Raw genomic sequence first — 24052 nt, 5'->3', positions numbered from 1 at the left:
TCAAATTGCTTATCTCTGCTTGCCCTAGCGACACGTGGAAAAACTATGCGACGAATCACGCATTCCTTATAGAAAATGAAATGCAAAAACTGTTAATTTTTCCCAATTATTCTAAATATTGAGAATGGAGGTATAGAACTGGATAACTCTCTGGTTTAAAAAAAATAATTAGTCCATATATGATTCGAAACATTTATGTGTTGTCCATTAAGACTATGCCACATTGGTGAAAAGAAGGTCGAAATCGGAAGGTTATTTTCGGTATAATGCTATCAAGACTGGCTTAAACTTACAAGATATTTGTGCTAGATAAGATAAGATAAGATTGCATCAAAACGTCGATTTAGGACAACATGTATACATATATATTTAGACATAGTCGTATACATTTAATAATATACTATTCAAAAAAAGTAGGGGATATTTGATTTTGGGGGCATAATACTAAAATATGCAAATGACTACGAAAAAAGTCACTATAGAACCTAACAGAAGAAACATTTCCAGTTACATGTGACGCCCAAACGCACCAATAGCTACCGCATGGAATGCAGGTGATGCTTGGGATCATCATGGGGGTCCAACCCAAGATTTGCACGACTCTGACTTTGAATGTTACAGTCATTGTGGCATTGAATTCCAGGGTGGAAACATCAGTTTAATTGTTTTAGTGACCAGAAAACAAATTTTGATATGCGTCGGCTTACCCAAAATGAAAGGTTACGTGCCCTTGGCATGCTACAGATCGGCACAACACAGGCGGTTGTGGCGCGGACGATGAATGTTTCTCAGTCTGTCATAAGCAGGCTATGGTCCAGATACCGTGATACACAATCTGTACAGGACAGACCACGCTCAGGTCGACCAAGGGCGACAACTCAAGCCCAGGATCGATTTATCCGTACCTTGGCCTTGAGAAATCGTGTCATCACAGCAAATCAGATCAGCGCTCGTCTTCAAACAGACACTGGTTTGAGAGTGAGTGGCCAGGCGATTCAGAATCGACTGCATAGGGGTCACCTTCGCGCCCGACGTCCTCGCGTGATCCCTTGTTTGAGAGATCATCACATTCAGGCAAGACGTCGTTGGTGTAGGGATCGTCAACACTGGGATAATCGACGCTGGAGCAATGTGATGTTTTCAGATGAGTCAAGGTTCACTGTTGATTTTTTGGACAGACGTAGGAGGGTGTGGCGTCGTCGAAACGAGCGCTTCCAAGACGTTAACGTCATAAGACATGATCGATTTGGGGGTGGTTCTTTTATGGTGTGGGGAGGCATCACTGTTGCTGGAAGAACGGCTTTACATGTTGTTGCAGGGCGTGTTACAGGCCAGTACTACCGGGACAACATCTTGGCAGTCCATGTTGTGCCGTTCGCACGACGTCATGGCCGCCGTTTCATCTTCCAGGATGACAACGCAAGATGTCACAGGGCCAGGATCGTTACAGGTTACCTCCAACAACAGAACATCACCACATTACCTTGGCCAGCACTGAGTCCCGACCTCTCCCCCATCGAGCATGTCTGGGACATGCTTGGACAGAGGTTACGTCAACGTCAACAACGTCCTGCCAATGTCCAAGAACTTGCTGCTGCGTTGCAACAGGAATGGGACAATCTGGACTAAAATGACCTTAGACGTCTCATTAGGAGTATGCCACGTCGGATCAATGCTTGTTTGGCAAACAGAGGAGGATTTACCCGTTACTGACTTGGTTGTGATGCTGTGGTAACTTTGCTGTTTGACCCCGGGTATCATTTTACCCTTATAATGGTCAGGCTGTGCCTTACTTAGTCTAACGATCATTTGGAATAAATCGATGAATGTGAACTTCATTTCATTTTGTCATTTGTTTCTTCGTCAGTTTCATTAGGTGACTTTAATAACACTTAAAAATCAAATATCTCCTACTTTTTTTGAATAGTATACATATAGAAAACACATACACGTACACATAAGTAAATACAGTCATACAGACATGCGATACTCTTGTTTCATCAATTTTCATTCTATGTGGAGTATCGCTCCTAAATATTCCCAGTTTTAAATAAGATTTACTGTGGAGTGACGTACGGATTTCGGAATGTGATGTTCAACAATGTTTGGTGATTAACCGTAAAAATGGATAAGCGAGACTTGTCTATTATCGTTACAACACTAACAATGACAACTGAAGCTATACAACAGTGTTATTGAAATGAGTTTTTTCTTGGCTCAGGGTTAAGCTCTTTATCTAATCTTTCACAATGACGCTTAATAATTGATTAGAATATACAATAAAACAAATTCAAAATTGGGCATATTACTTCTATCACATTAATAATATGGTGGCTGATTGGTATCATGCCGTGATGTCGTGGTGTCCCCCTTCATAAAGCGACAACCCGACATTACGACATTTTAACCCGACACTCCGGGAACCCGACATCACGACATTTTTAACCCGACAATACGACATTTTTACGCGACATTACGACATTTTTGATGTGGTGGTGTCGGGTGAAAATGTCGTGATGTCGGGTTGTCGTGGTGTCGTTATGTCGGGTAGTCATGGTGTCGGGTTATCGGCCATATTCTTCTCAATACTATGATTATATACTATGATCCTGGTGTTGGTCAAGAAAGTTCCTCGGGATTTTGCAGCGTGGTTTCTCCCTGTCGGCAGTGCAGGACAAAGGGTCTGACAAAGTAAAGTGTCTAGTTGTGTAGATGGGACAAAAAACAAGTTCATGTTTGTACATTGGCGTGCACATAAAGGAATCCCTCACATTCACAGTTGAATTTCGATGAAGTAATGCCACGGTTCATTGAAAATTTTCGTCATAGCACTCTGCATAGCGTATACCTTAGCCTATTATCAATAGCCCGATTGGTGCAGAAAAGTAGGAAAATTGAATGAAATTAAATGGTGTTTAACGTTCTACTCTGACTGGGCTAATGAAGACAGGCATACGGTATATAGTGAATGTACTGTGAGTGAAACTTTGCTCGGATAGCGGCGCTTAGGCCTACTCTTATATTGAATTCCAACTGTCAGGGGGTCTTTTACGTGCTGGCTTATGTACACGGAACCTCGATTTTTCGTCCAATCCAAAAGACAATACGTTATCCCCTGCCAGGCCATCCGTCCTGTACCACTGTAAAGTGGAATCACGCCGGAAAATTCCCGATGAGCTTTCTCGGCCAACGCAGTACAGTGATCGAACACGAGATCTCAACGTCTTACTCGCTGAGTCACCGTGACTACCAGAAAAGTAGGACATTAAACCCCATTTTCGAAGTGATTCCTCTTTGATAGTGCTGCAGTTCGGGGTCTAGCAAGGGATATCGTATAGTCGTTCGGATGGGACGAAAACCCGAGACCCCATTTACATATTGGCGAGCACGTAAAAGACCACCTGGCAGTTGGAATTTAATATAAGAGTAGGCCGTAGCGCCGCTATCCGGGTAAAGTTTCCCTATCCTACACTGTATAGGGCAGCCTATGTCCGTCTTCATTAGCCCAGTCGGAGCAGAACGAAATGAAATGAAATGGAGTTTAACGTCCCACTGTTCTGCTCCGACTGCAGGCTAATGGAGACGGGCTTACGCCATTCAGCGTGTTATGGGGGACATTTTGCTCGGACAGCGGCGCTAAGTATACTCTTATATCGAATTCCAATTACCAAGGAATATTTTACGTGCACGCCAATGTATACACGGGACCTCGGGTTTTCGTCCATCCGACCGACTAGACAGCTGTCCTTGTCAGGCCCTTCCTTTAGCACCCCTGACAAGGGAAAACCACGCCGGAAAATATTGATGAACTTTCTCGGCCAACATCGGGGCGATCCCGCAAGCGCAACGTCCATGCTAGCGAACCAGCGTCTTACTTACTTAGCCACTGTGGCTGACGTAGCAGAATAGTTGAACGTTAAACCTCATTTCTTTTCATTTTCCTACTTTTCCGAACAAATCGGACTATATTGAAGATAGGCATAGGCTATGCAGAGTGATATGACGGAAATTTCTAATGGACCGTGGCATTTCTTCATCGAATTTCAACTGTGAAGTATTCTTTTATGTGCACGCCAATGTGTACACAGGAGTTTTTTTTTTGTCCTATCTACAATGCTAGACGCCGTTCTTTGCCAGGCCCTTTGTCCTGCGCTACCGACATGGAGAAACCGCGCTGCAAAATCCCGGGGAACATAATCATAGTATTGAGAGGAATATGGCCGACAACCTGACATCACGACATCATGACAACCCGACATCACAGCACCACAACCCGACATCACGACATCCCGACATGATACCAATCAGCCACCATAAATATGCGCTTTCCGACCCACTTTCGTCTATTCAAAAGAATAGAGCTAATCACCCTTTAAACAGTTCACTCATTGAACTATATCTGGAATTAGTCCTTTATAAACATACATTATGCAAGAGCTAAATCTGTCTAATGCAGGTCTTTCTTTAGACACGAAATGTTATCTAAATTATTAATTAGACATTAATTAACCTATCCAGACCATAATCAACTCTAGATGGCATCGCTAGCCTGCGATCTTTAGTGGATTATGAGCCGATTTACTGCATAACTTTCCTTTACGTCGAGTTCACGATTTAACGATTAAATGGATAATCGAGACTATGATGTTTATTGTACTGACTTTAGTAATGATGATCAAGGCTAGCCGGAAATTTCAACTGCTTAGTTCTCGGTTCATAGTGGATCAATTTGAATGAAATTTGCAGCAAATTGCCTTTACATTATTTAGTTTTTAACTATTATAGTGAGAACTGCCAACTCGTTATCGAATCTCCAGAATGTATCTCTTTAAATTGAATAATGCATAAAAGGAAGTTTAGTCTCCTTCAATTCCCTGTTGCATGATAACTTTACCATTATTTTCAAGTGCATAATTATTGCTGACATCAACATTTTTGTCACCCGCTTTTCGAAGAAAGCAGGGGACTATTAAAATGAGCCTGTTCGTCTGTCTGTTCATCAAGCCATTTGGGACACAATACATCTTCTTCTAATTGATGTAGAATGTTTAAACTTAGTGTAGGTGTTTATTAGGTGAATGCCTTGATGGTGTTCGAAGATGACAATTTTCTGCTTAGAGCAAGCAGACATGAGCAATTTGATTGGTTGATTGGTCATAATGTGGCCCAAAATATGACCTTTGTCACCTGTCGTAAGCCAAGTTTGTTCAACTTTTGTCGCTCTTACGTGATATTTTGGGTTTCCTGACTTGGTTAGCTAGCTTTTAGGCTTTGTTTCAGCTATGGACTCTTAAGTTTTAAATATGATCACAATTTAGTGCTAATTAATAAGCTCTTAATTATAGCATTAGTACAACATTTTATGCTCTTAAGCAGTCATTTTGTGCATTGAAACTCATAGACAAGACATTTAAAGTAGCTAAGTCCGTAACCCAATATCATCCAAAATCTTCGACATTGAAAACACGATTTTTTTTGCAATTTAAATCAGCATTGGCGTGGTCATCTTACCTTGAAAATATGGGCTTCTGATATCCAATATTTCAGACAAAATAAACATTTTACCATTGGTACACGAATCGTGTACCATAATGCGTTTCAGTGCAATTTGTAACAAGGTGCTCAAAGAATAAGGCTAGACATATATTCCACATGTCATGTCAAACGGTAATGCCATATTCTTATTTGTAGAGCATGCACAATAAATATTATCGATGTTGACTGGAATAACCAGACTTTCGGTTGAGACTTCTGGCGTATATCACCGAACATAACTGATGACATTTCACAGTAAAATAGAAACGATTGAATGTAAAACAGTTTATATTAATATATGTGTTGCGACCCATTTGTGTCAATTTCTAGCTCCAAAATATTACCGATTTAGCTTCTTTAAGCTGATACGGATTGTAGATTTAAAACTGTAAAATTATTTCTTTACTCAATGGTTTTGTCAATAGTGGGTCAAAATATAAATTACTTAAGATCATTAGTTAAGATAAACGACGTTCTTGCACATATCCGTCGCAGTGCGAATAACGTAATAGTCTTGTAGGAGACGTTTTGGGATGCAGATCTTAAACCTCAGTGGGAAGGGGACATGGTTTTTGATAATTACGATGTGTCAAAAAGGCGAGGTATTGTTATTCTATGTAAGAAAAATGTTAAGATAATCAGTAGTAAATCAAATGGGGGTCGGGCATGCACCACCAATTATAGCGGTCATCCTAAAGGAATAAGTATAAAAAGTTTACAAGATGATAAAAACACGCAGACACACAAAGAAAAAATAGGCGTGACTCTGCCCCTGGGGGTTGGTCACGCACAAAAAAGAATAACGATCATTCTTAGGGTATAAGGGGTAAGTATGCACAACTTCAAAGCAATCCGTTAAGAATTGTCGCTTGTAGACGACAAACTGACACATACAAAAATTGATCGTAGCTCTCTGCCACTGGGGGTCGGGCACGCATCAAAAATAATAAAGAACATCCTGGGGGTATAAGGAATAATTATTAGTATGCAAAGTTTCAAGACGTTGGGTTGAGAATTACGGCCTGTAGTTTGGAGGCGCCTAGTGGTAGTGAAACTACATAAGGCCTACTGTACTTCAACTTTCTAAACAGACAAAACAAGTTTTCACCTGTTTTAAAGCAAAACTAAATTGAAACGATACTCCCTGGATCCCAAAAGAATCTTTATTCTTATTCTATGTTAAGAGTTGATCCAAATGAGGGGTCTAAGTCTTTCAGAAATAATTTTAATCTGATCGTGAAAACCCAATAATCCAATTCGTGAAGCGTATTAACCAATTTTTTCTCATTTTGAAGGCAAAATAAAATTAGAACACTACAATGTACATCCAAAATGATTACATATTTGTAATCTACGCAAAAAGTGACTCTTAATAGACACATTTAAGGAGTATAGGCCTTTTAGAAGTTATTTTAAAATCAACGTGAAAAGTCAACAATTTTGATAATAGCCATTAAAACTTCATCACCGCACAGATTTCAAGTGCCAATTAAAAATATTAGCCATCAAATACACAAGATGTATATTATATTAGGGTAAATGAAGTTTTATGTTCCCAACTTTCCCAAATTTGGTCCACTTGACATGAAATGCCCCCTCCCGCCCCCAGCTATTAATTCCAGAGCAAAATCAGGCTTATGAAGTTATAAAAACTGGCCACAATATTGTTGTAACGGGACATCATCGTGTTGTTGCTGTCTGTCTGTCTATTTGTGCATACAAACAAAAAATTGCGGACATAAAGCAGAGTGACTAGAGTGGCACTACACATCGATTTTTTTACACCTATTTTAAAATTTTTAAATTCATTTATCAATTAAAACCAGCGGCTGCCAGGCAGGATACGCCCACATTTTCGAGAGATGGATAGAAAACAAGATAAAACAAAAGTGATTTTTCCTACAATCAAGGGCCATAATTCAGGAAATTACAATTCGATATGCGCAAATATCGAAAGGAACCAAGATCTTTGGGTTATATAAACTTACATTTCAAGTATCAACAAAATCGGATAAAAATTGTGACCTCTATAGGGTCCACAACCTTGATATACCATATTTTTACGCTATTTGAGAACGAAGGGCAGCCATTTTATCTGTCAGTTTTGGGCCGATTTTCACGAAATTCAAACTCAGTCGACCTTAGGGTGTAACGGTGATGATTTTTTTTAAATCGGATAAAAATTATGACCGTAATAAGGTCCGCAAGCTAAAAACGTGATTTTTCGTACAATCAGGGGCCATAATTCAGGAAGTTACGATCCAATATGCGCGAATATTGAAAGGGACCAAGATCTTTTGGGTTATAAACTTACATTTCAAGTTTCAACAAAATCGGATAAAAAATTGTGACATCTATAGGCTCCACAACCTTGATATACCATATTTTTACGCTATTTAAGAACGAAGGGCGGCCATTTTGTCTGTCAGTTTTTGGCCGATTTTCACGAAATTCAAGCTCAGCAGTCCTTAGGGAGTAGCGGTGATAAATTAACACGTTTTTTTTAAATCGAGTAAAAATTATGACCTCTATAGGGTCCACAAGCCAAAAAACGTATTTTTGCGTACAATCAGGGGCCATAATTCAGGAAGTTACGGTCCGATATGCACGAATATCGAAAGGAACCAAGATCTTTGGGTTATAAACTTACATTTCAAGTTTCAACAAAATCGGATAAAAAATTGTGACATCTATAGGCTCCACAACCTTGATATACCATATTTTTACGCTATTTAAGAACGAAGGGCGGCCATTTTGTCTGTCAGTTTTTGGCCGATTTTCACGAAATTCAAGCTCAGCAGTCCTTAGGGTGTAACGGTGATATAATAATACGTTTTTTTTTTTAAATCGGATAAAAATTATGACCTCTATAGGGTCCACAAGCTAAAAGCGCGATTTTTCGTACAATCAGGGGCCATAATTCAGTAAGTTACGGTCCGATTTGCGCGAATATCGAAAGGAACCAAGATCTTTGGGTTATAAACTTACATTTCAAGTTTCAACGAAATCGGATAAAAATTGTGACCTCTATAGGCTCCACAACCTTGATATACCATATTTTTACGCTATTTGAGAACGAAGGGCGGCCATTTTGTCTGTCAGTTTTGGGCCGATTTTCACGAAATTCGAACTCAGTCGTCATTAGGGTGTAACAGTGATATAATAATACGTTTTTTTTTAAAACCGGATCAAAATTATGACCTCTATAGAGTCCACAAGCTAAAAACGCGATTTTTCGTACAATCAGGGGCCATAATTCAGGAAGTTACGGTCCGATAAGCCCGAATATCGAAAGGAACCAAGATCTTTAGGTTATAAACCTACATTTCAAGTTTCAACAAAATCGGATAAAAATTGTGACCTCTATAGGGTCCACAAGCTAAAAACGTGATTTTTCGTACAAACAGGGGCCATAATCCATGAAGTTTCGATCCGATACATGCCAATATCGAAAGCAGCCGAGATCTCTTGGAGATAAACCTATATTTCAAGTTTCGTCAAAATCGGATAAGAATTGTGACCTCTAGAGTGTCCACAAACAAATTGTGAACTGACGGACGGATGGACAGACAGACAGACGGGCGTCTGGACAGAAAGGGACGACGGCATAATACGTCCACATGAAAATGTGATTAAAAACAAAGTCATGGGTATCACAAAACCATCTTTTATAGTATCTAACGTTTCGTAAGTCTAAAAACCTACTTCTTCAGAGAATACAAGCTACACAAATGATACAATTGCAGTATAGACTTAAAAAAAATTCATATTAAGGCTTATTGTTTAAATTGCCATAGTTCTAAAGTTATATATTGTATAACTTGTGAGTTTTGTAAGAAACAGTATGTTGGCCAAACTATCAGCCCCCTTTAGTACCAGACTTAATAGTCATAGAAGCAATATTAAATTGAAAAAGATTGGATGTTTTTAATCACTCCTACTACTGGTGTCACCGCATCAAGTTTATTATGACTTAGATCCCATCTTAGTTTATGTTATTCAAATGATTTTGGATTCCTCTCTCTAGTCTTTATATATTTGGATTCACATGAAAATGTGGGCGTATAAAAATATTTCAGAGTAAAATCGAACCAGCGACTGCCAGGCAGGGTACGCCCACATTCTGCAAGAGATGGATAGAAGAACCAGCTAAAAACAAAAACGATTTTTTGTACAATCAGGGGCCATAATCCAGAAATGTCGACCGAGGGGAGCCTTTTCTCTCTCTCTCCTTAAAATTGAAAATCGTTCTCCTTTAAAAAGTCATGGGGGGATTTATTATCATTTATGAATCCAGGAATGACCCCCTTACATGCAGTTATTGGTCTTCAGAACCATTTCCCATACACACAACTAATCACTCTCCTTAATATCAGATCACTCTTATTGAAACTGGAAGAGTTTTTTTAGGGGAGCGATCTTTTCAATTTGTTGATTAAGGAGAGCTTTTTTCGGCTCTCCTCTAAAATACAAACAACAACAACTGCTTTATCTAATCTCCCATAATGTATCTTTAAGTTATATTTCCTAATTCAGGGTACATTCTTCTATCAAAATGCCACTGAAGTGGAACTTGCACCTTCCATGTTGAATAAACCAATTTTGGGTGGTACTATGGGTGGCTCCTCCTACCATATCCACCACTGGCCAACTTAAGAATTGGGTTTCTGGGGTCTCTTAAACCAGCCATACACCACTAGCATCCCAAACCTTCCATGTTGAACAAAACCCACCTAGCCCCCAGACTAATACTTTTATTGGAAATAACTACCCTATGTATCTTTAAAGCTCCATCAGCCAATTTTCTCCATTTATTAATTCATTCTAAGAAGCAATTATTTCTGTTGATTGTGCCCATTATTCAGGACATACTCCAAATTACTGACCTCCCCCCCCCCCCCATTCCCCCCGACTGGAAAATCCTGGCTCTGCCACAGCTAGATTTTATGATTAGTTATCTTCTTTTGTCACAACTTTCTTTTTCATTTGCTAATACTTTTGATGTGAATTGGTTTGAAATGGGGTTGTATCAACATTTTGTTTAGTCTGTCTGCCAGCAAACAAACCTAGTAGGCCAATAATTAAAACATGATTGCTATCAGGTGAGGCAATCGTCATTAAAGTTTGTTACGACTGCTTCGGGAACACAGGTTGTCAAATGTGTCAGATACAACTTATGTTGTCTGCTAGCATGTATGTCATGTGATCTTGCATCCTCGGTTACCCAGTGTACTCATTCGGTTCTACTCCATAGGGTTTCCATGATTTCAAATTATCTGCCCTGGCCTAAAATGTAGCTACAGTCTACGAACCAATTAGAAAACAGTTTACAAACCAATCGTTTCGCCTTTGTTTTTATAAGGGTAGATAACCATATTCATGTCCATTTACTGAATGATTTATGTAAATAATGTATATATTTATAATTTATTTACAGTATATTTAATTGTATTATCAAAATCTGTAGTATGTGTTGTTGATTTCAAATATGTATAACATCTATATGTTTGACTTTTGTTATTATTATTACTATTCGTTCTTTGTCTGAAATATGTCATTCTGTTATGTTTATTATTATTGAACTTATACATGGCAATTTCATTCTCAATAACTTGTCTACGATTCTAAATAAAACTAATGACCCTACATTATTATATGAACGTCTGGTCTTCATTAACATAATTGGTTGTTAATAATTACGCATTTAGAATAGGCCAACTCCTAACCTTGTCCGATGAGAGTTACTTATTGGTCAATAAAAATAGCACAATCATCAAGGGCGGATAACTTGAAAATGTGTCTCCCCCATTGATTAACCCAGGGTATAGTGGAGTAGAACGGAATGAGTACACTGGGTAACCGAGGATGGTGATCTTGTAGAGTTGATGGGAAATCTCCCTACGTGCAAGATATCTTGTGTATTAAGTGGACAGATGTAGATTTGTATAGAGTAGATGTTATGTGGTGTTTTACTGTGTAATGATGTACAATATATTGATATTAGCTTACTAACGTTGGTGGCACGAGCACTTACATAGGTCAGTCAAATCCCGTGATACAAAAATCATGAGAGAACTGTAACACTTTAGTTTTATATTTATAGTACCAGAACATTCCAGATACTAAAAATTATACTAGTCTGATGATCTTCTATTGGTAATTAGTTACAAAACTGGATAAAGATTCTGTAGGTCACTGGGCTACAGGGGTTTAGTTGTACATTTGGTAATGTGATCACCCCAAGACCTCAACCATACTGGTCAGATTTACTATATAATGAGACACTGCATCTAACTGGTGTAACATGACCTTGCAAGACCTCCTTATAAAATATGTCTTATCATTTCTATTTAAGAGAAATAAGCTGATAATTAAAATGTAAAAAAGATCAATTTTTGGATTATCTAAAATTTATTTAGAGTTGACCTATGTGGGTGTATAAAAATACATGAAACGCTGGCCATTTCACTTTTTAAAGCAATTTTAACCCTTTGAACATGAGTGGTTGTGACATAGTCCACACAATATGCTGGACTGGTTCTCTGGTAACCATCATCAGATCCACTAGCACAAGGTGGAATATTGGAGATAAATCAAGTCAGCATTGTTAATTCTGTAGTCCAGTTTACACATACATATATAACACAACACTATTAAACGCAAGTAGCTACGTGGCTCTTCTTCTTAGAACATATTTGCCTTTCTGTAACTGGGTTAAATATATACGTAATTTAGAATTATCTGAAGTCTTCCTTATCCAAATCTAAAAAAGAAAACAAGGATTGAGTGGGCCATTATTACCTTATCTTATGACTCCAAATATTTTGGAAAAGCAGCAGCAATTTATTTACTAATTCTAATTATTCTGCACATGTACTGCTAATTTATGTCATACAAACAAATATTACATGGTACCATATAATGCCAATACTCTCACATGTACATTCTCAACCTCTGGTATCATGGTTTGCAAATTCATTATTGATCTTCAATTCCCCTTCACTGAGCAAATCAACAAAAAGTAAAAGAAGGTTAGCACTATCTATAGTTGCCAATCAACAGCACAATCTCAAGACTTCCAACATTTTGATGGGACAGTGTGATTAATAATGTATTTGTCTTGATTACTTAGTGTACACATTACACAATCATTCATAATGTCATGACAGACTGGACATTGGTGGGTATTGCTAGGTTAACTGCACAAGTTCTGTTACACAGTGAGGTTGAGAATGTAGTTTTAAATCAATGGGTATGAGAATCACACTCTGAACTCCAGACATCATAAAACAGGGCAATAAAGATAAAAAGATACTACTACTGTGCATCCAATAATTCTCTAATTAGGGCACACCTATTGTTGTATCACGAGAAAAGATTTACAAATTCAAAAACATTGACTGGTTCTTTCATTTTGTTCCTTTTATATCATTCATAATTGCAACATTTTAATGGTATTTCTTTCAGATATTTTTTATGGATTACAGCAAAACAACTTACTTCTTGTGTTCCTATTCCAGTGATAATACCATGGGTTTTTGGTGCATCTTTAGATTCAACAAAAACTGGATGGTTTCTTTGAAACCTGTAAAATTTATTCAGAAAGCTAACTAAAAAAATATCAGATCAACCAAATCCAATACTTAATTTGAACTAGATCCAACAGTTTAGCTTTTTAAAGTAGGAGTTTTAAATCCAATACTTAATTTGAACTAAATCCAACAGTTTAGCTCCTTTAAAATAGTTTAAGCAGCAATAGTAAATGAATGAGAATAACATGACACAATTATATAGAATACAAGTTTCTTAGAAGTTATTTCTGGCCATGTTTCGAAGAGGGTTCTTTTGTTTTTATCAATTCTCTGCTTGATAAAGACAAGAGAACCCTTGTCAAAATGTCGCCAGAAATATGTTTTAGGTAACTTGTATTACTTATAATTGTGTCATGTGTTATTAAAGGGCGTATATGACTCCAAATTTAGGAACCTTGTCGCATATTTTTACTTTTTTCAGTAATGAAACATTTATAATACATTAAAACCTGATTAAGAGTAACAACTCATTAAGTAATTATCAGAAAAACATTAGACTTTGTTTAGTTTTTATAAAGTTCTGCCCAATGCTAACGTTTAGTATACGAAACTTTTAACATCATTGAAAATCAATATACTTGTTCATCTCAATCTGAAGTCAATCGGATGATAACTTTAGCCTCTAGAGCGTCACAAGATTTTTCAAAGTGATCAAGGGCCATAACTCTGGCAGTAATTATCAGAAATCGCTGAAAATCAATATGATTCTTCGTCTCATGACCGTAAACACTGTGTATCAATTTAAAGTCAATTGGATATTAACTTTAGCCTCTAGAGCATCCACAAGAATTTTTGAAGTGATCAAGGGCCATAACTCTGGTAGTAATTATCGAAAATCGCTGAAAATCAACAGGCTTCTTCGTCTCATGACCTTAAACACTGTGTATAAATTTAAAGTCAATCGGATATTAACTTCAGCCTAGAGAGTGTCCACAAGCAATTGTGGACGCCGGGCGGACGGACGACAACAATATACGGGCGTATAAAAATGGTTCTAAAAGCACATATGTAATATGAATAATGTATGTAAAGTGATTTATATTCATGTTCAGTAAAATATGTGAACAGTTCAAATTAAACAGCAGTCATTTACGCCTGATTCTACACATTTTTTAAATTATTAATTTGTCGTTTGTAAGTCAGCCTTTACTAATTAATTCCACATCGTGTTGTCGATTGTTTTTATTTGGTCATTACAAAATGGCACCCGAAACCATAGGGTACAAAACTCGTGTACTGGTTATAAAATGTTGTGTCTTAAATATTAGATATTAGGATCCTATCGTTTCAAGGCAAGATAAAAACATCACTATTGTTTAAAATCGATCAAATTCTAATTCATGTTTTTAATTTCGAATATTATGGAATATATTGAGTAAGAGACTTAGTTCCTTTAACATTTGTATAAAATTTCCATAATAAAAATCAATAATGAGTACTCACCATCTTTTATCATAATAGAGTTTACCATCTTCAATTCTTACATCATTTATATTATCCATTGGAGATGATGATAACATTGATTTTTTTATGGGCTTACCACTGATTTTATTTAAATACTGGATATCATGCATTATTTCATCATCACTCAATATGATATTTAACTGAGGTAGTACTAGTTAAAGAGTCATAATGAAATAGGCATGGCATAGAAGTTTGTTTCCATTCTTCTCAATAGTATAACTTATTCTGGGTGCCATGTTGCCTAATGTTCAAATTCAAGATAAAAACAGTTGCATGTAACAGGTTTAAATTACTTGACACAATAAAGAATAAAATAAGATTTTGAAATCGTCCATTACTCAATACATGACCTTACTTCAAAAATCTAATAATTACATTCCATTACCTGTCACAAAGAAAGTGAAACACAGTGCTTTTTTTATTCGATCAGTGATAACTCAACAAATAAGTAATTTTAAGAGTTCAAATGTGATAGTCTATTACCAAACAAGTAAGAATATAACTGAAACAATGGACTGCAGTCAAATAAAGTTTTACAACCTGTGTGTTTCCAATTAATCTGGCTATTTTCTGAGCTAATATTGGACCTCAGATTTTCCAGAAATATTTTATTGGCAAATGTATACAAGCTTCTCTTCATTAAGAGATATTATAAAGGATATCTGGTGTAGGTTTTCTACGTTTTTCTGGCAGTGGAATTGGTTCATTAGGACGTCTTCTTAACTTTCTTGTCATAACAGGTTTCATATCAATGAAATCTGAAACACAGAAAATCATATTAAAAATATATCACTGATAATCTCATTGCTTGCTTTATGTTCAGTTCTCTTGAGTGTCTCATGGTAACAACTGATTTGCTGTGAACTTGCTTAAAACAATGGTCTTTCATTGTGACAATATTATCTGTACATACTATATTGACTCTATTTCTATTTAGCGAATTTAGTGAAGCAGACTAATCAAGATAAAATAGTCAGTGATATATGTATTGTGTAAACCAACACAAAATTTACCAATCACTAGTATTATGGTTGGGAATATTTAGATTGAATACCACTCAAACCTTCAAACTTGGTGGCTCAGTGGTTAAGGTGCTGGCTCACTAATCTGGACACCTCAGGATCAGAGAGAAAGAGAGAGAAAGATGGGGTTTAACATCCACTCAACATAAACTAGGTCATTTTGGGACTAACATATGGTTCAACTTTATTTCAATAATTCGCTTGCGCGTAGGGGTCTTTAGCAAGTGGGAGGAAACCGGAGGACCTGGAGAAAACCCATGAGGTTGACAGGCGACCCTACTCCTATAACCGGGGAATCAAAACCATGCCAGTTGACTCAATGACAGACCCTATGATACAACACGCACGAGCTAACCATTCGGCCATCCAACCTGTGTAAGGAACATTCACTGTAACCCAGGTATCTTTTAATCTTCTGTATCTTCGTTTAATATCAAATCTTTGTTTAAAAATGTGTAAAAATTGTTTAAAATCACCAAAAATCATCTAATTTGTACATGTGTCCAGTTTAAAGATGACTGAGTAATTTTGATAATGAGTGTCCCAGTTGGTGCAGAAAGGTAGGATGTCAAACCCCAATTTCATTCATTCATTTAAAACTTATAGTCACAATCAATCAGTTATATTAAGACAAAAATGTAGGTTATTGGTCCTGTTATCATGTTATAGTATTAAGAAATGACCCATAGGTATTTAGCTTACCGCCATTTAGATCTAATATTGCCTTTTCACCCTCAACACTCCTCTTTTTTTCTTCTAACTCTGATATCAGATTCTCTTTCAAATCTATCTTTTTATCCTGAAATAATAGTTCCAAGTTGTCTGAAGCATTATATAAAATACTTCTAAAATGTAAACTCTAACCAAAAATTTCCAGTATCTATCTTTTGGCTAATTTATACATGGAAGCCAATTACACTACAGTTTGCTTTTTTGTGAATCCTGACCAATAGAGTTTATAATGAAAGTGACTTGGTCTACAGTGCACTAATACTGCTCTTACCTCAAATTCTTTCTGAACATATTCCTTTTCCTTTATAAATTCCCTCTCAACCATCTTTAACTAAAAAGATGAAAACAATTGTTCAATACATCCTGTATTTCATAAATCAGTTAGTTACACATTTTGAATTGAGTCCATCTTTTGGAGTGAATACAGTGCTGGCTCACTTACTAGGAGGTTGCCAGTTCGATCCCCCATAGCAAACAGCATGGTGTATACCTGTTTTATTAGCCCTGTGAGTCACTAGACTAGGGTCAGTGGGTTAATTTTTCACATAATTTGTTGATCAAAAAAATTGTAAAGAAAACTGTTTTCAAAGAGACAAGTTTCATCAATATTTCATTCTCAATAGGTTTTTAGGTGTTTATACACCATGAAAAATATAAATGGTATTTACTGTGATTTTATGGATAAACTCTTAGAAAAACCTAAATTTATGGCATATAAATTGTTGGTGGGTATATTATCTGGCTGGACAATTCCACTGCCAGTCAGTGAATCTAGTCTGTAAATACTGGAAAATGCAAGAACTCTTCTAATATCAACAAAAAAGGCAAACACAAGAACCTCTGTAACATCAACAATAAGGACAGCATTTCCTAAGTACATGTACCTGCAAGTCTCTCCAGATTTCACTCAGTGCTAATCTTTCTGCATACTGCTGTTCAACTTTCTTGATTCTTTTTGTATATTCTGGTAATTTACCCTCTGCCAACATCTGCAATTGCTTCTTCAGTTGAGCTAATTTATCTTGGTACATTCTAAATAACCAAAAGGGGTATTCACATATCATGTGTGAGTTTTAATATCCAAATTAAATGCCAGGATGAGTAAAAGTGACCTATTTATCTTGTCTGAAAGCTTAAAGATGCATTATGTAATAAATCTGCCCATTGCCGGTTTTTATTTTGGCTTCAAATGTTAAATAAAATATTATTTACACATTTATTCACATGACAAGCCTATGATCCCCTCTATAGACCATCGGATGGCAGAGATGTAAAGGGATTGAAATCATTTAATGATTTAATTTAACCAGTGGCTACCAGGCAGGATACGCCCGCATTTTGCAATAGATGGATAGAGAACAAGCTAAACAAAAAGTGATTTTTCGTACAATCAGGGGCCATAATTCAGGAATTTACGATCCGATATGTGCAAATATCGAAAGGAACCAAGATCTTTGAGTTATAAACTTACATTTCAAGTTTGATCAAAATCAGAAGAAAATTGTCACCTCTAGAGAGTCCACAACCTTGATATATCATATTTTTACGCTATTTGAGTACGAGGGGCAGCGGCAGCCATTTTGTCTGTCAGATTTGGTCTGATTTTTCCGAAATTCGAACTCAACCATCCTTAGGGTGTAACAGTGATATATTCAAACATTTTTTTAAATCGAATAAAATTATGACAGCTATAGGGTCCACGAGCTAAAAACGTGATTTTTCGTACAATCAGGGGCCATAATTCAGGAAGTTACAATCTGATATGCGCGAATATCGAAAGGAATCAAGATCTTTGGGTTATAAATTTATAAATCAGAAGAAAATTGTGACCTCTAGAGGATCACAACATTCATATACCTTATTTTTACGCTATTTGAGTACGAGGGGCGGCCATTTTGTCTGTCAGTTTTGGTCTGATTTTTACGAAATTCGAATTCAACCATCCATACTCATAGGGTAGCGATGATTCAAACGTTTTTTGAAATCATATAAAAATTATAACTGCTATAGGGTCCATGAGCTAAAAATATGATTTTTCTTTCAATCAAGGGCCATAATTCAGGAAGTTACTACAGTCCGATATGCGTGATTTTTTGTACAATCAGGGGCCATAATCCATGAAGTTTCGGTCCAATACATGTCAATATCAAAAGCAACTGAGACCTTTTGGAGATAAACCTATATTTCAAGTTTCGTCAAAATCAGATAAGAATTGTGAGCTGTAGAGTGTCCACAAACAATTGTGGACGGACAAGGGCGACGGCAATATACGTCCACGTGAAAATGTGGGCATATAAAAATGGAGAAGCGAGGCTGACTCTAATTAAAAAGTAACTTTGCTATGATAATAAACGATCTATGCCACATCTTGTTAAAACTTCAATCAATAATAACGTCTCTCAGAATAAAGAAATTTGAATGAAATTTTCAATATTATCAATTTTGAATTATCTATTTGGGAACTATTAGAGCAAGAACACACAGCTCTTTATCTAAATCTTACATAATGCATCTTTAAGCACAAAATATTGAGCCATTAAAAAATGCTAAAACTACTAAACAGGATATGTAACTCATTTATGGAATTTGGTCTCATTTTGTTTTAAGTAATGAGTTATTGGATAAACGCAACAACTCTAATGCAAACCTGTACGCTATGTTATACAGACATTACTTTGAATTTCGCTTTAACCCCACCCAAATATATATTTTGTAAGCCCTATTCAATAGAACATTTACTAATCCATTTTAATTTATCTTACTGTTCTTTTATTTCTGTTCTCTGAAAATTTGTTTCCTGTTTATCTTCAGTCTCACTGGCATCTTCCGTATCTGTTAAAAGAAAAACCCAATATACATGTAAGCTTTACTTAGACTCCATATGGTCAACTCTTCCCATGCCCTGTTGTATGGTATACAAAAAGTTAAAGTAAACATATTTAAAACATATGACTTATAAAAAGATAGGTTGCCAGGCAACGAAACATACGACTACAGCAGCTAAATCGTCCAAGCAGTCAACAAGAGTTGTCACATATTTTTTCTATTAACGGTAATGAAACATTTATAATACACTTAAATCTGATCAAGAGTAACAACTCATTAAATAATTATCAGAAAATCATTAGAATTTGTTTGGCTTTTAGTTCTGCCCCATGCTAACGTTTAGTATACAAAACATTTAATATCATTGATTTAGCTGTTCAAGTTATCAAAATTCATTGAAATTCAATATACTTGTTCGTCTCAAGACCTTAAACTCTGTGTATCAATCTAATGTCAATTGGATGATAACTTTAGCTTCTAGAGCGTCCACAAGATTTTTCAAAGTGATCAAGGACCTTAACTCTGGCAGTAATTATCGGAAATCATTGAAAAGGCATGACCTTAAACACTGTACAAATCGTTGAAATCATGACCGTAAACACTGTATAAATTTAAAGTCAATCGGATATTAACTTTAGCCTTTAGAGCATCCACAAGTTTTTTCAAAGTGATTAAGGGCCATAAGTTGGCATAACTCTGGCAGTAATTATCGGAAATCATTGAAAATTAATAGGCTTCATCATCTCATGACCTTAAACACTGTGTATAAAATTTTCAAAGTGATCAAGAGCCACAACTCTGGAAGTAATTATCGGAAATCGTTGAAAATCAATAGGATTCTACGTCTCATGACCTTAAACACTCTGTATAAATCTAAAGTCAATAGAATATTAAATTTAGCCTCCTGAGCGTCCACAAGATATTTCAAAGTGATCAAGGGTCATAACTCTAGCATTAATTATCAGAAATCACTGAAAATCATTAGACTTCTTCGTCTCATGACCCTAAACACTGTGTATAAATTTAAAGTCAATCAGATATTAACTTTAGCCTCTAGAACGTCCACATGATATTTCAAAGTGATCAAGGATCATAACTCTGACAGTAATTATCGGAAAACGTTGAAAATCAATAGGATTCTTCGTCTCATGATCTTAAACACTGTGTATCAATTTAAGTCAATCAGATATTAAATTTAGCCTCTAGAGCGTCCACAAGCAATTGTGGACGCCATACTGACGACAATATACAACCACATTTAAATAAAAATGCAATTATCACTTTACATAAGAATAACTCAAAGGCCCAGCATTCAATCCAAAGTCTGGAATCAAAGTCAAAGTGTTATTCACTTGTGAAAACCAATCCAATTCCAATACCAGAAGATTAAGATCATCGGTTAACGTCAAAGAGCCATTTATGGAAAATGCAGGCTCAGTCAAAAAAAATCCATTCCGGTTAAATGCACTTGTTTGTTCTCTGTCAGAGTGGACTAACATATTAAGGATCTGAATAGCAGACTGACATATTTAGAGGCATTTTTGTATCAAACACTGGAACTCAAATTGGAATAACAGACTGTAATACTAAGAAACAATTTGAATAATGTACTGAAAGATTTCTGGGCTGTTAACTTAACAGTCTATCAAACACAAGGAATAAGGTAATCTTTTATTATTAAAGAATGATCAGAGTAACAGGCCAACAGATTTATAGGCCATCTACTGAAGGGCTGTAATGGGCTGTAAGATTTAGGTCATTAACTTGTAGGTCTATATCAAACACAGGATCTAACAGGAGATACTAAGGGATATCACCAAAATTGAATGGAATAACAGAAAGACACAGTAAAGCACCCAAACCTAACGAATTATTATTATTATTAAATCAAGTGTCGGTGAGCAAGATCAGTGTGTAGTAAGAAATCTTATAGGCAGGACGATTTACCCAATGCTAATTAAATAAGCTTGCTACATTACATGTACCTCATTATTGTGCAAAACTAACATACATACTATATATATGTATACATGTACATGTAACACTTCCACTATTTAAAAAAAATTGAGTTAATTCGTGGAAAACCTGCAAAAAATGTACAGCAAATGTGATTGTCAATGGCTCGCTGTTCCAGTTATCTCCCTTGATCATCCACTACTTACAAATATTAACCCATACTATTACTACATGTATAAATTAAATCCATTTCTGTAAAATGTTGGCATTTTTTATCGGGATAAACTAATTGATATTGATTGAAGTAATTGAAGAATTCAGTCAGTTTGGGATAATAATGAATTTGTTCATTTGCTCCACATGCACCTTGCAATGATGCGTGGTTATCATTCAACATCCTTCTTTATTAAGCTCACCAGAAAATTTCATTTCTTTAAATTTATTTAAAACAATCTTATAAGACTAAGAGATAACTTATTTTATCCATTGAATATTTAATTGTACAATCGATTATAAGAAACAGGGCCTAATACAACAGCAATTTTATTAGCGAAGTTTTCAGAATTGACAGTTATTGCTCAGTTTTAAAGTATTTCAAGTTGTGAGACAAGAACAAATGATGTCATTGGCAAACAAAAAGAGGAAAATATTTGGCAGGGCAGCAGCATTCCATTTACGCTTATTATTATTACACGGTAGCACGATTTTCCCAAATCCAACATTATTTCAACTCATACCACAATAATATATATCAATATTTGATAATATACTATTGTCCATACCAAATTGTCAATTCTAATTTTGTATCAAACTCAAAAGGCTTCTCAAAATGCGATTTCGTGTAATATACACGAGTTACATTCCTTGGTTACAACTTCCAAACTTGCTTGGGAATCACATCTTGAACTTGAAGGGCATTTTTGACGCATAAATGCTTCAAAATTTCCAAACTTGCTTGGAAATAGGACTTTGAGGGGCCTTTTGACATAAAAAAACGTTAGGCCCTACCATTAAATTAAAAATGACAATTTGGTATAAAGAACATGGCCTAATCTAATTGGACGATGTCCGCTGACAGTTCCTATCGCTTTCTATATAGCTGCAATATGAAAATACGGTAAAATACCGCTCTTCCACCACCTTTGTTCTTAGGCTGTTTTGGAACCCCTACCTTCTGTTTTTCACCGCACGCGTGAATGTTTATTTTTTGCAAAAGGAATCATTTCTCGACATACCTGACACAAATTTATAATAATTCAACACTTTGTACAAGTAGAATTTAGCGATTAAATAAACATGCAGTCTGCGCATGTTCTAGTCTCGTAATGGCTGGTCAGTTCAAATGTATTTTGTGTATGTTTTTAACCGCAAAATTCTGCTTGAAAATAGTGTTGAATTATTATAAATGTGTGTCAGCTGTGGCAAGAAATGATTCCTTTGGCAAACAAAAAAGAATCATGGACGGAGAAAAATTGTCAGTAAGGATTCCAAAATAACCTTAGACCAGAGGTGGAAATGAGTGCTATTTTCATATTGCAGCTATATAGAAAGCGATAGGAACTGTCAGCGGACATCGTCCGATCAAAGACAGTTCCTAAAGGAACTACATGTACATGTAGGCTTATGGCTATATTATCAAATATCAAATATCAATAGGCCTGTAAATTATTGTGATGAGGTTAATCAGGACTTTCCGACGAGGTTTCCCCTTTAGGCCCTTGTCAGTGGTGCAGGACAGAAAGCAGGACAAGGACAGCTGTCTAGTCGTTCGGATGGCGCAAAGACCGAGGACCTGTGTATATGCCTACATTGCCGTGCACATAAGATCCCCTGCCTGGTAGTTGGGATTCGATATAAGAGTAGGGCATAGTGCCGCTGCACGGGCCATATTTCCCTCATAGCACCCTGTATGGCGTATGCTCAGCTTCATTAGCCCAGTCGGAGCAGAACAGTAGGACGTTAAACTCCATTTCATTTCATCTATTGTGATGAGTTAAATAATGTGTGATTTGGGTAGATTTGTGAATCCTGCTGGCTACCCTTTAATTTAAAGTAGCTAAGTCAATATCATCAAAAGTCTTCCACATTGAAAACATGAATTATTTGTCAATTTAAATCAACATCGATTTTGTGATCTTACCAGGAAAAATGGACTTTTGATATCCAATATCTAACTAGACAAAATAAACATTTTACCATTGGTACACCGTACACGAATCGTTTACCATTGGTACATGAATCGTGTACCATAATATAATGCGTTTCAGCGCCATTTGTAACATGGGACTTGAAAGACCGAGGCTAGACATACTCCACAAGTCATGTCATATGGTGACGTCATAATTGTTATCTGGAGAGCATGCGCAATATAAATACTATCGGTGTAGACTGGAATAACCAGACGCTAGAGTTTGCCATTAGATTGAGACTTCGCCGAACATAACTGATTTGAAATTCGGGTAAAAACGGAAACGATTGAATGTAAATCAGTTTATATACATTCATATTACATTATTATATGAGTTGGGAACTTGCGACCCATGGCATTTGTCACTTTCAACTTTAACTTTGTTTGTGTCAATTTCTAGATCCCAAATATTAGCGATTTCTCCTTTAAAACAATTGTAGCCTAATGACTTTACCTTCATCTGATAAATTACCATCAAGATCTCTATCGTCTTCATAATCTGTACTATCTAAGTCGTCATTAAAGTAATCATCGTCGTTATAATTACGCGGTGAAGATGTATAACTAGACATGATGATTTTTCATTAAAATAATAAACACTCAGGACTCTTTCATTTCAGATCCGTTATGCGCTTAAATGCTGCGCATTAAAATAAACTAATCGATAAAGGTTACGAATTTTTTTTTATAAATAATTACAATTTGATAACTATTCCGCGAATAATTTAAATTTTGCT

General features: G+C 36.1%; 1 protein-coding gene across 1 annotated transcript; it reads right to left on the bottom strand.

Moving 5' to 3' along the window:
* Positions 1-11933: 11933 nt before the first annotated feature.
* Positions 11934-24045, bottom strand: LOC126825741 (sin3 histone deacetylase corepressor complex component SDS3). Its single transcript, XM_050555522.2, has 9 exons — positions 23770-24045; positions 19108-19177; positions 17230-17377; positions 16617-16676; positions 16316-16412; positions 15254-15349; positions 14571-14736; positions 13036-13120; positions 11934-12298 (listed from the first exon to the last, which is right to left on the bottom strand). Exons 1-9 carry the CDS (start codon positions 23885-23887, stop codon positions 12203-12205), a joined length of 936 nt encoding a protein of 311 aa, XP_050411479.1. The 5' UTR covers positions 23888-24045; the 3' UTR covers positions 11934-12202.
* Between the last annotated feature and the right edge of the window lie 7 nt (positions 24046-24052).

This window comes from Patella vulgata, chromosome 6 (genome assembly GCF_932274485.2).
Source record: "Patella vulgata chromosome 6, xgPatVulg1.2, whole genome shotgun sequence".
NCBI lineage: Eukaryota > Metazoa > Mollusca > Gastropoda > Patellidae > Patella > Patella vulgata.
Note: the sequence above shows the minus strand (reverse complement) of the source record. Positions and strands in the feature narration are given on the sequence as shown.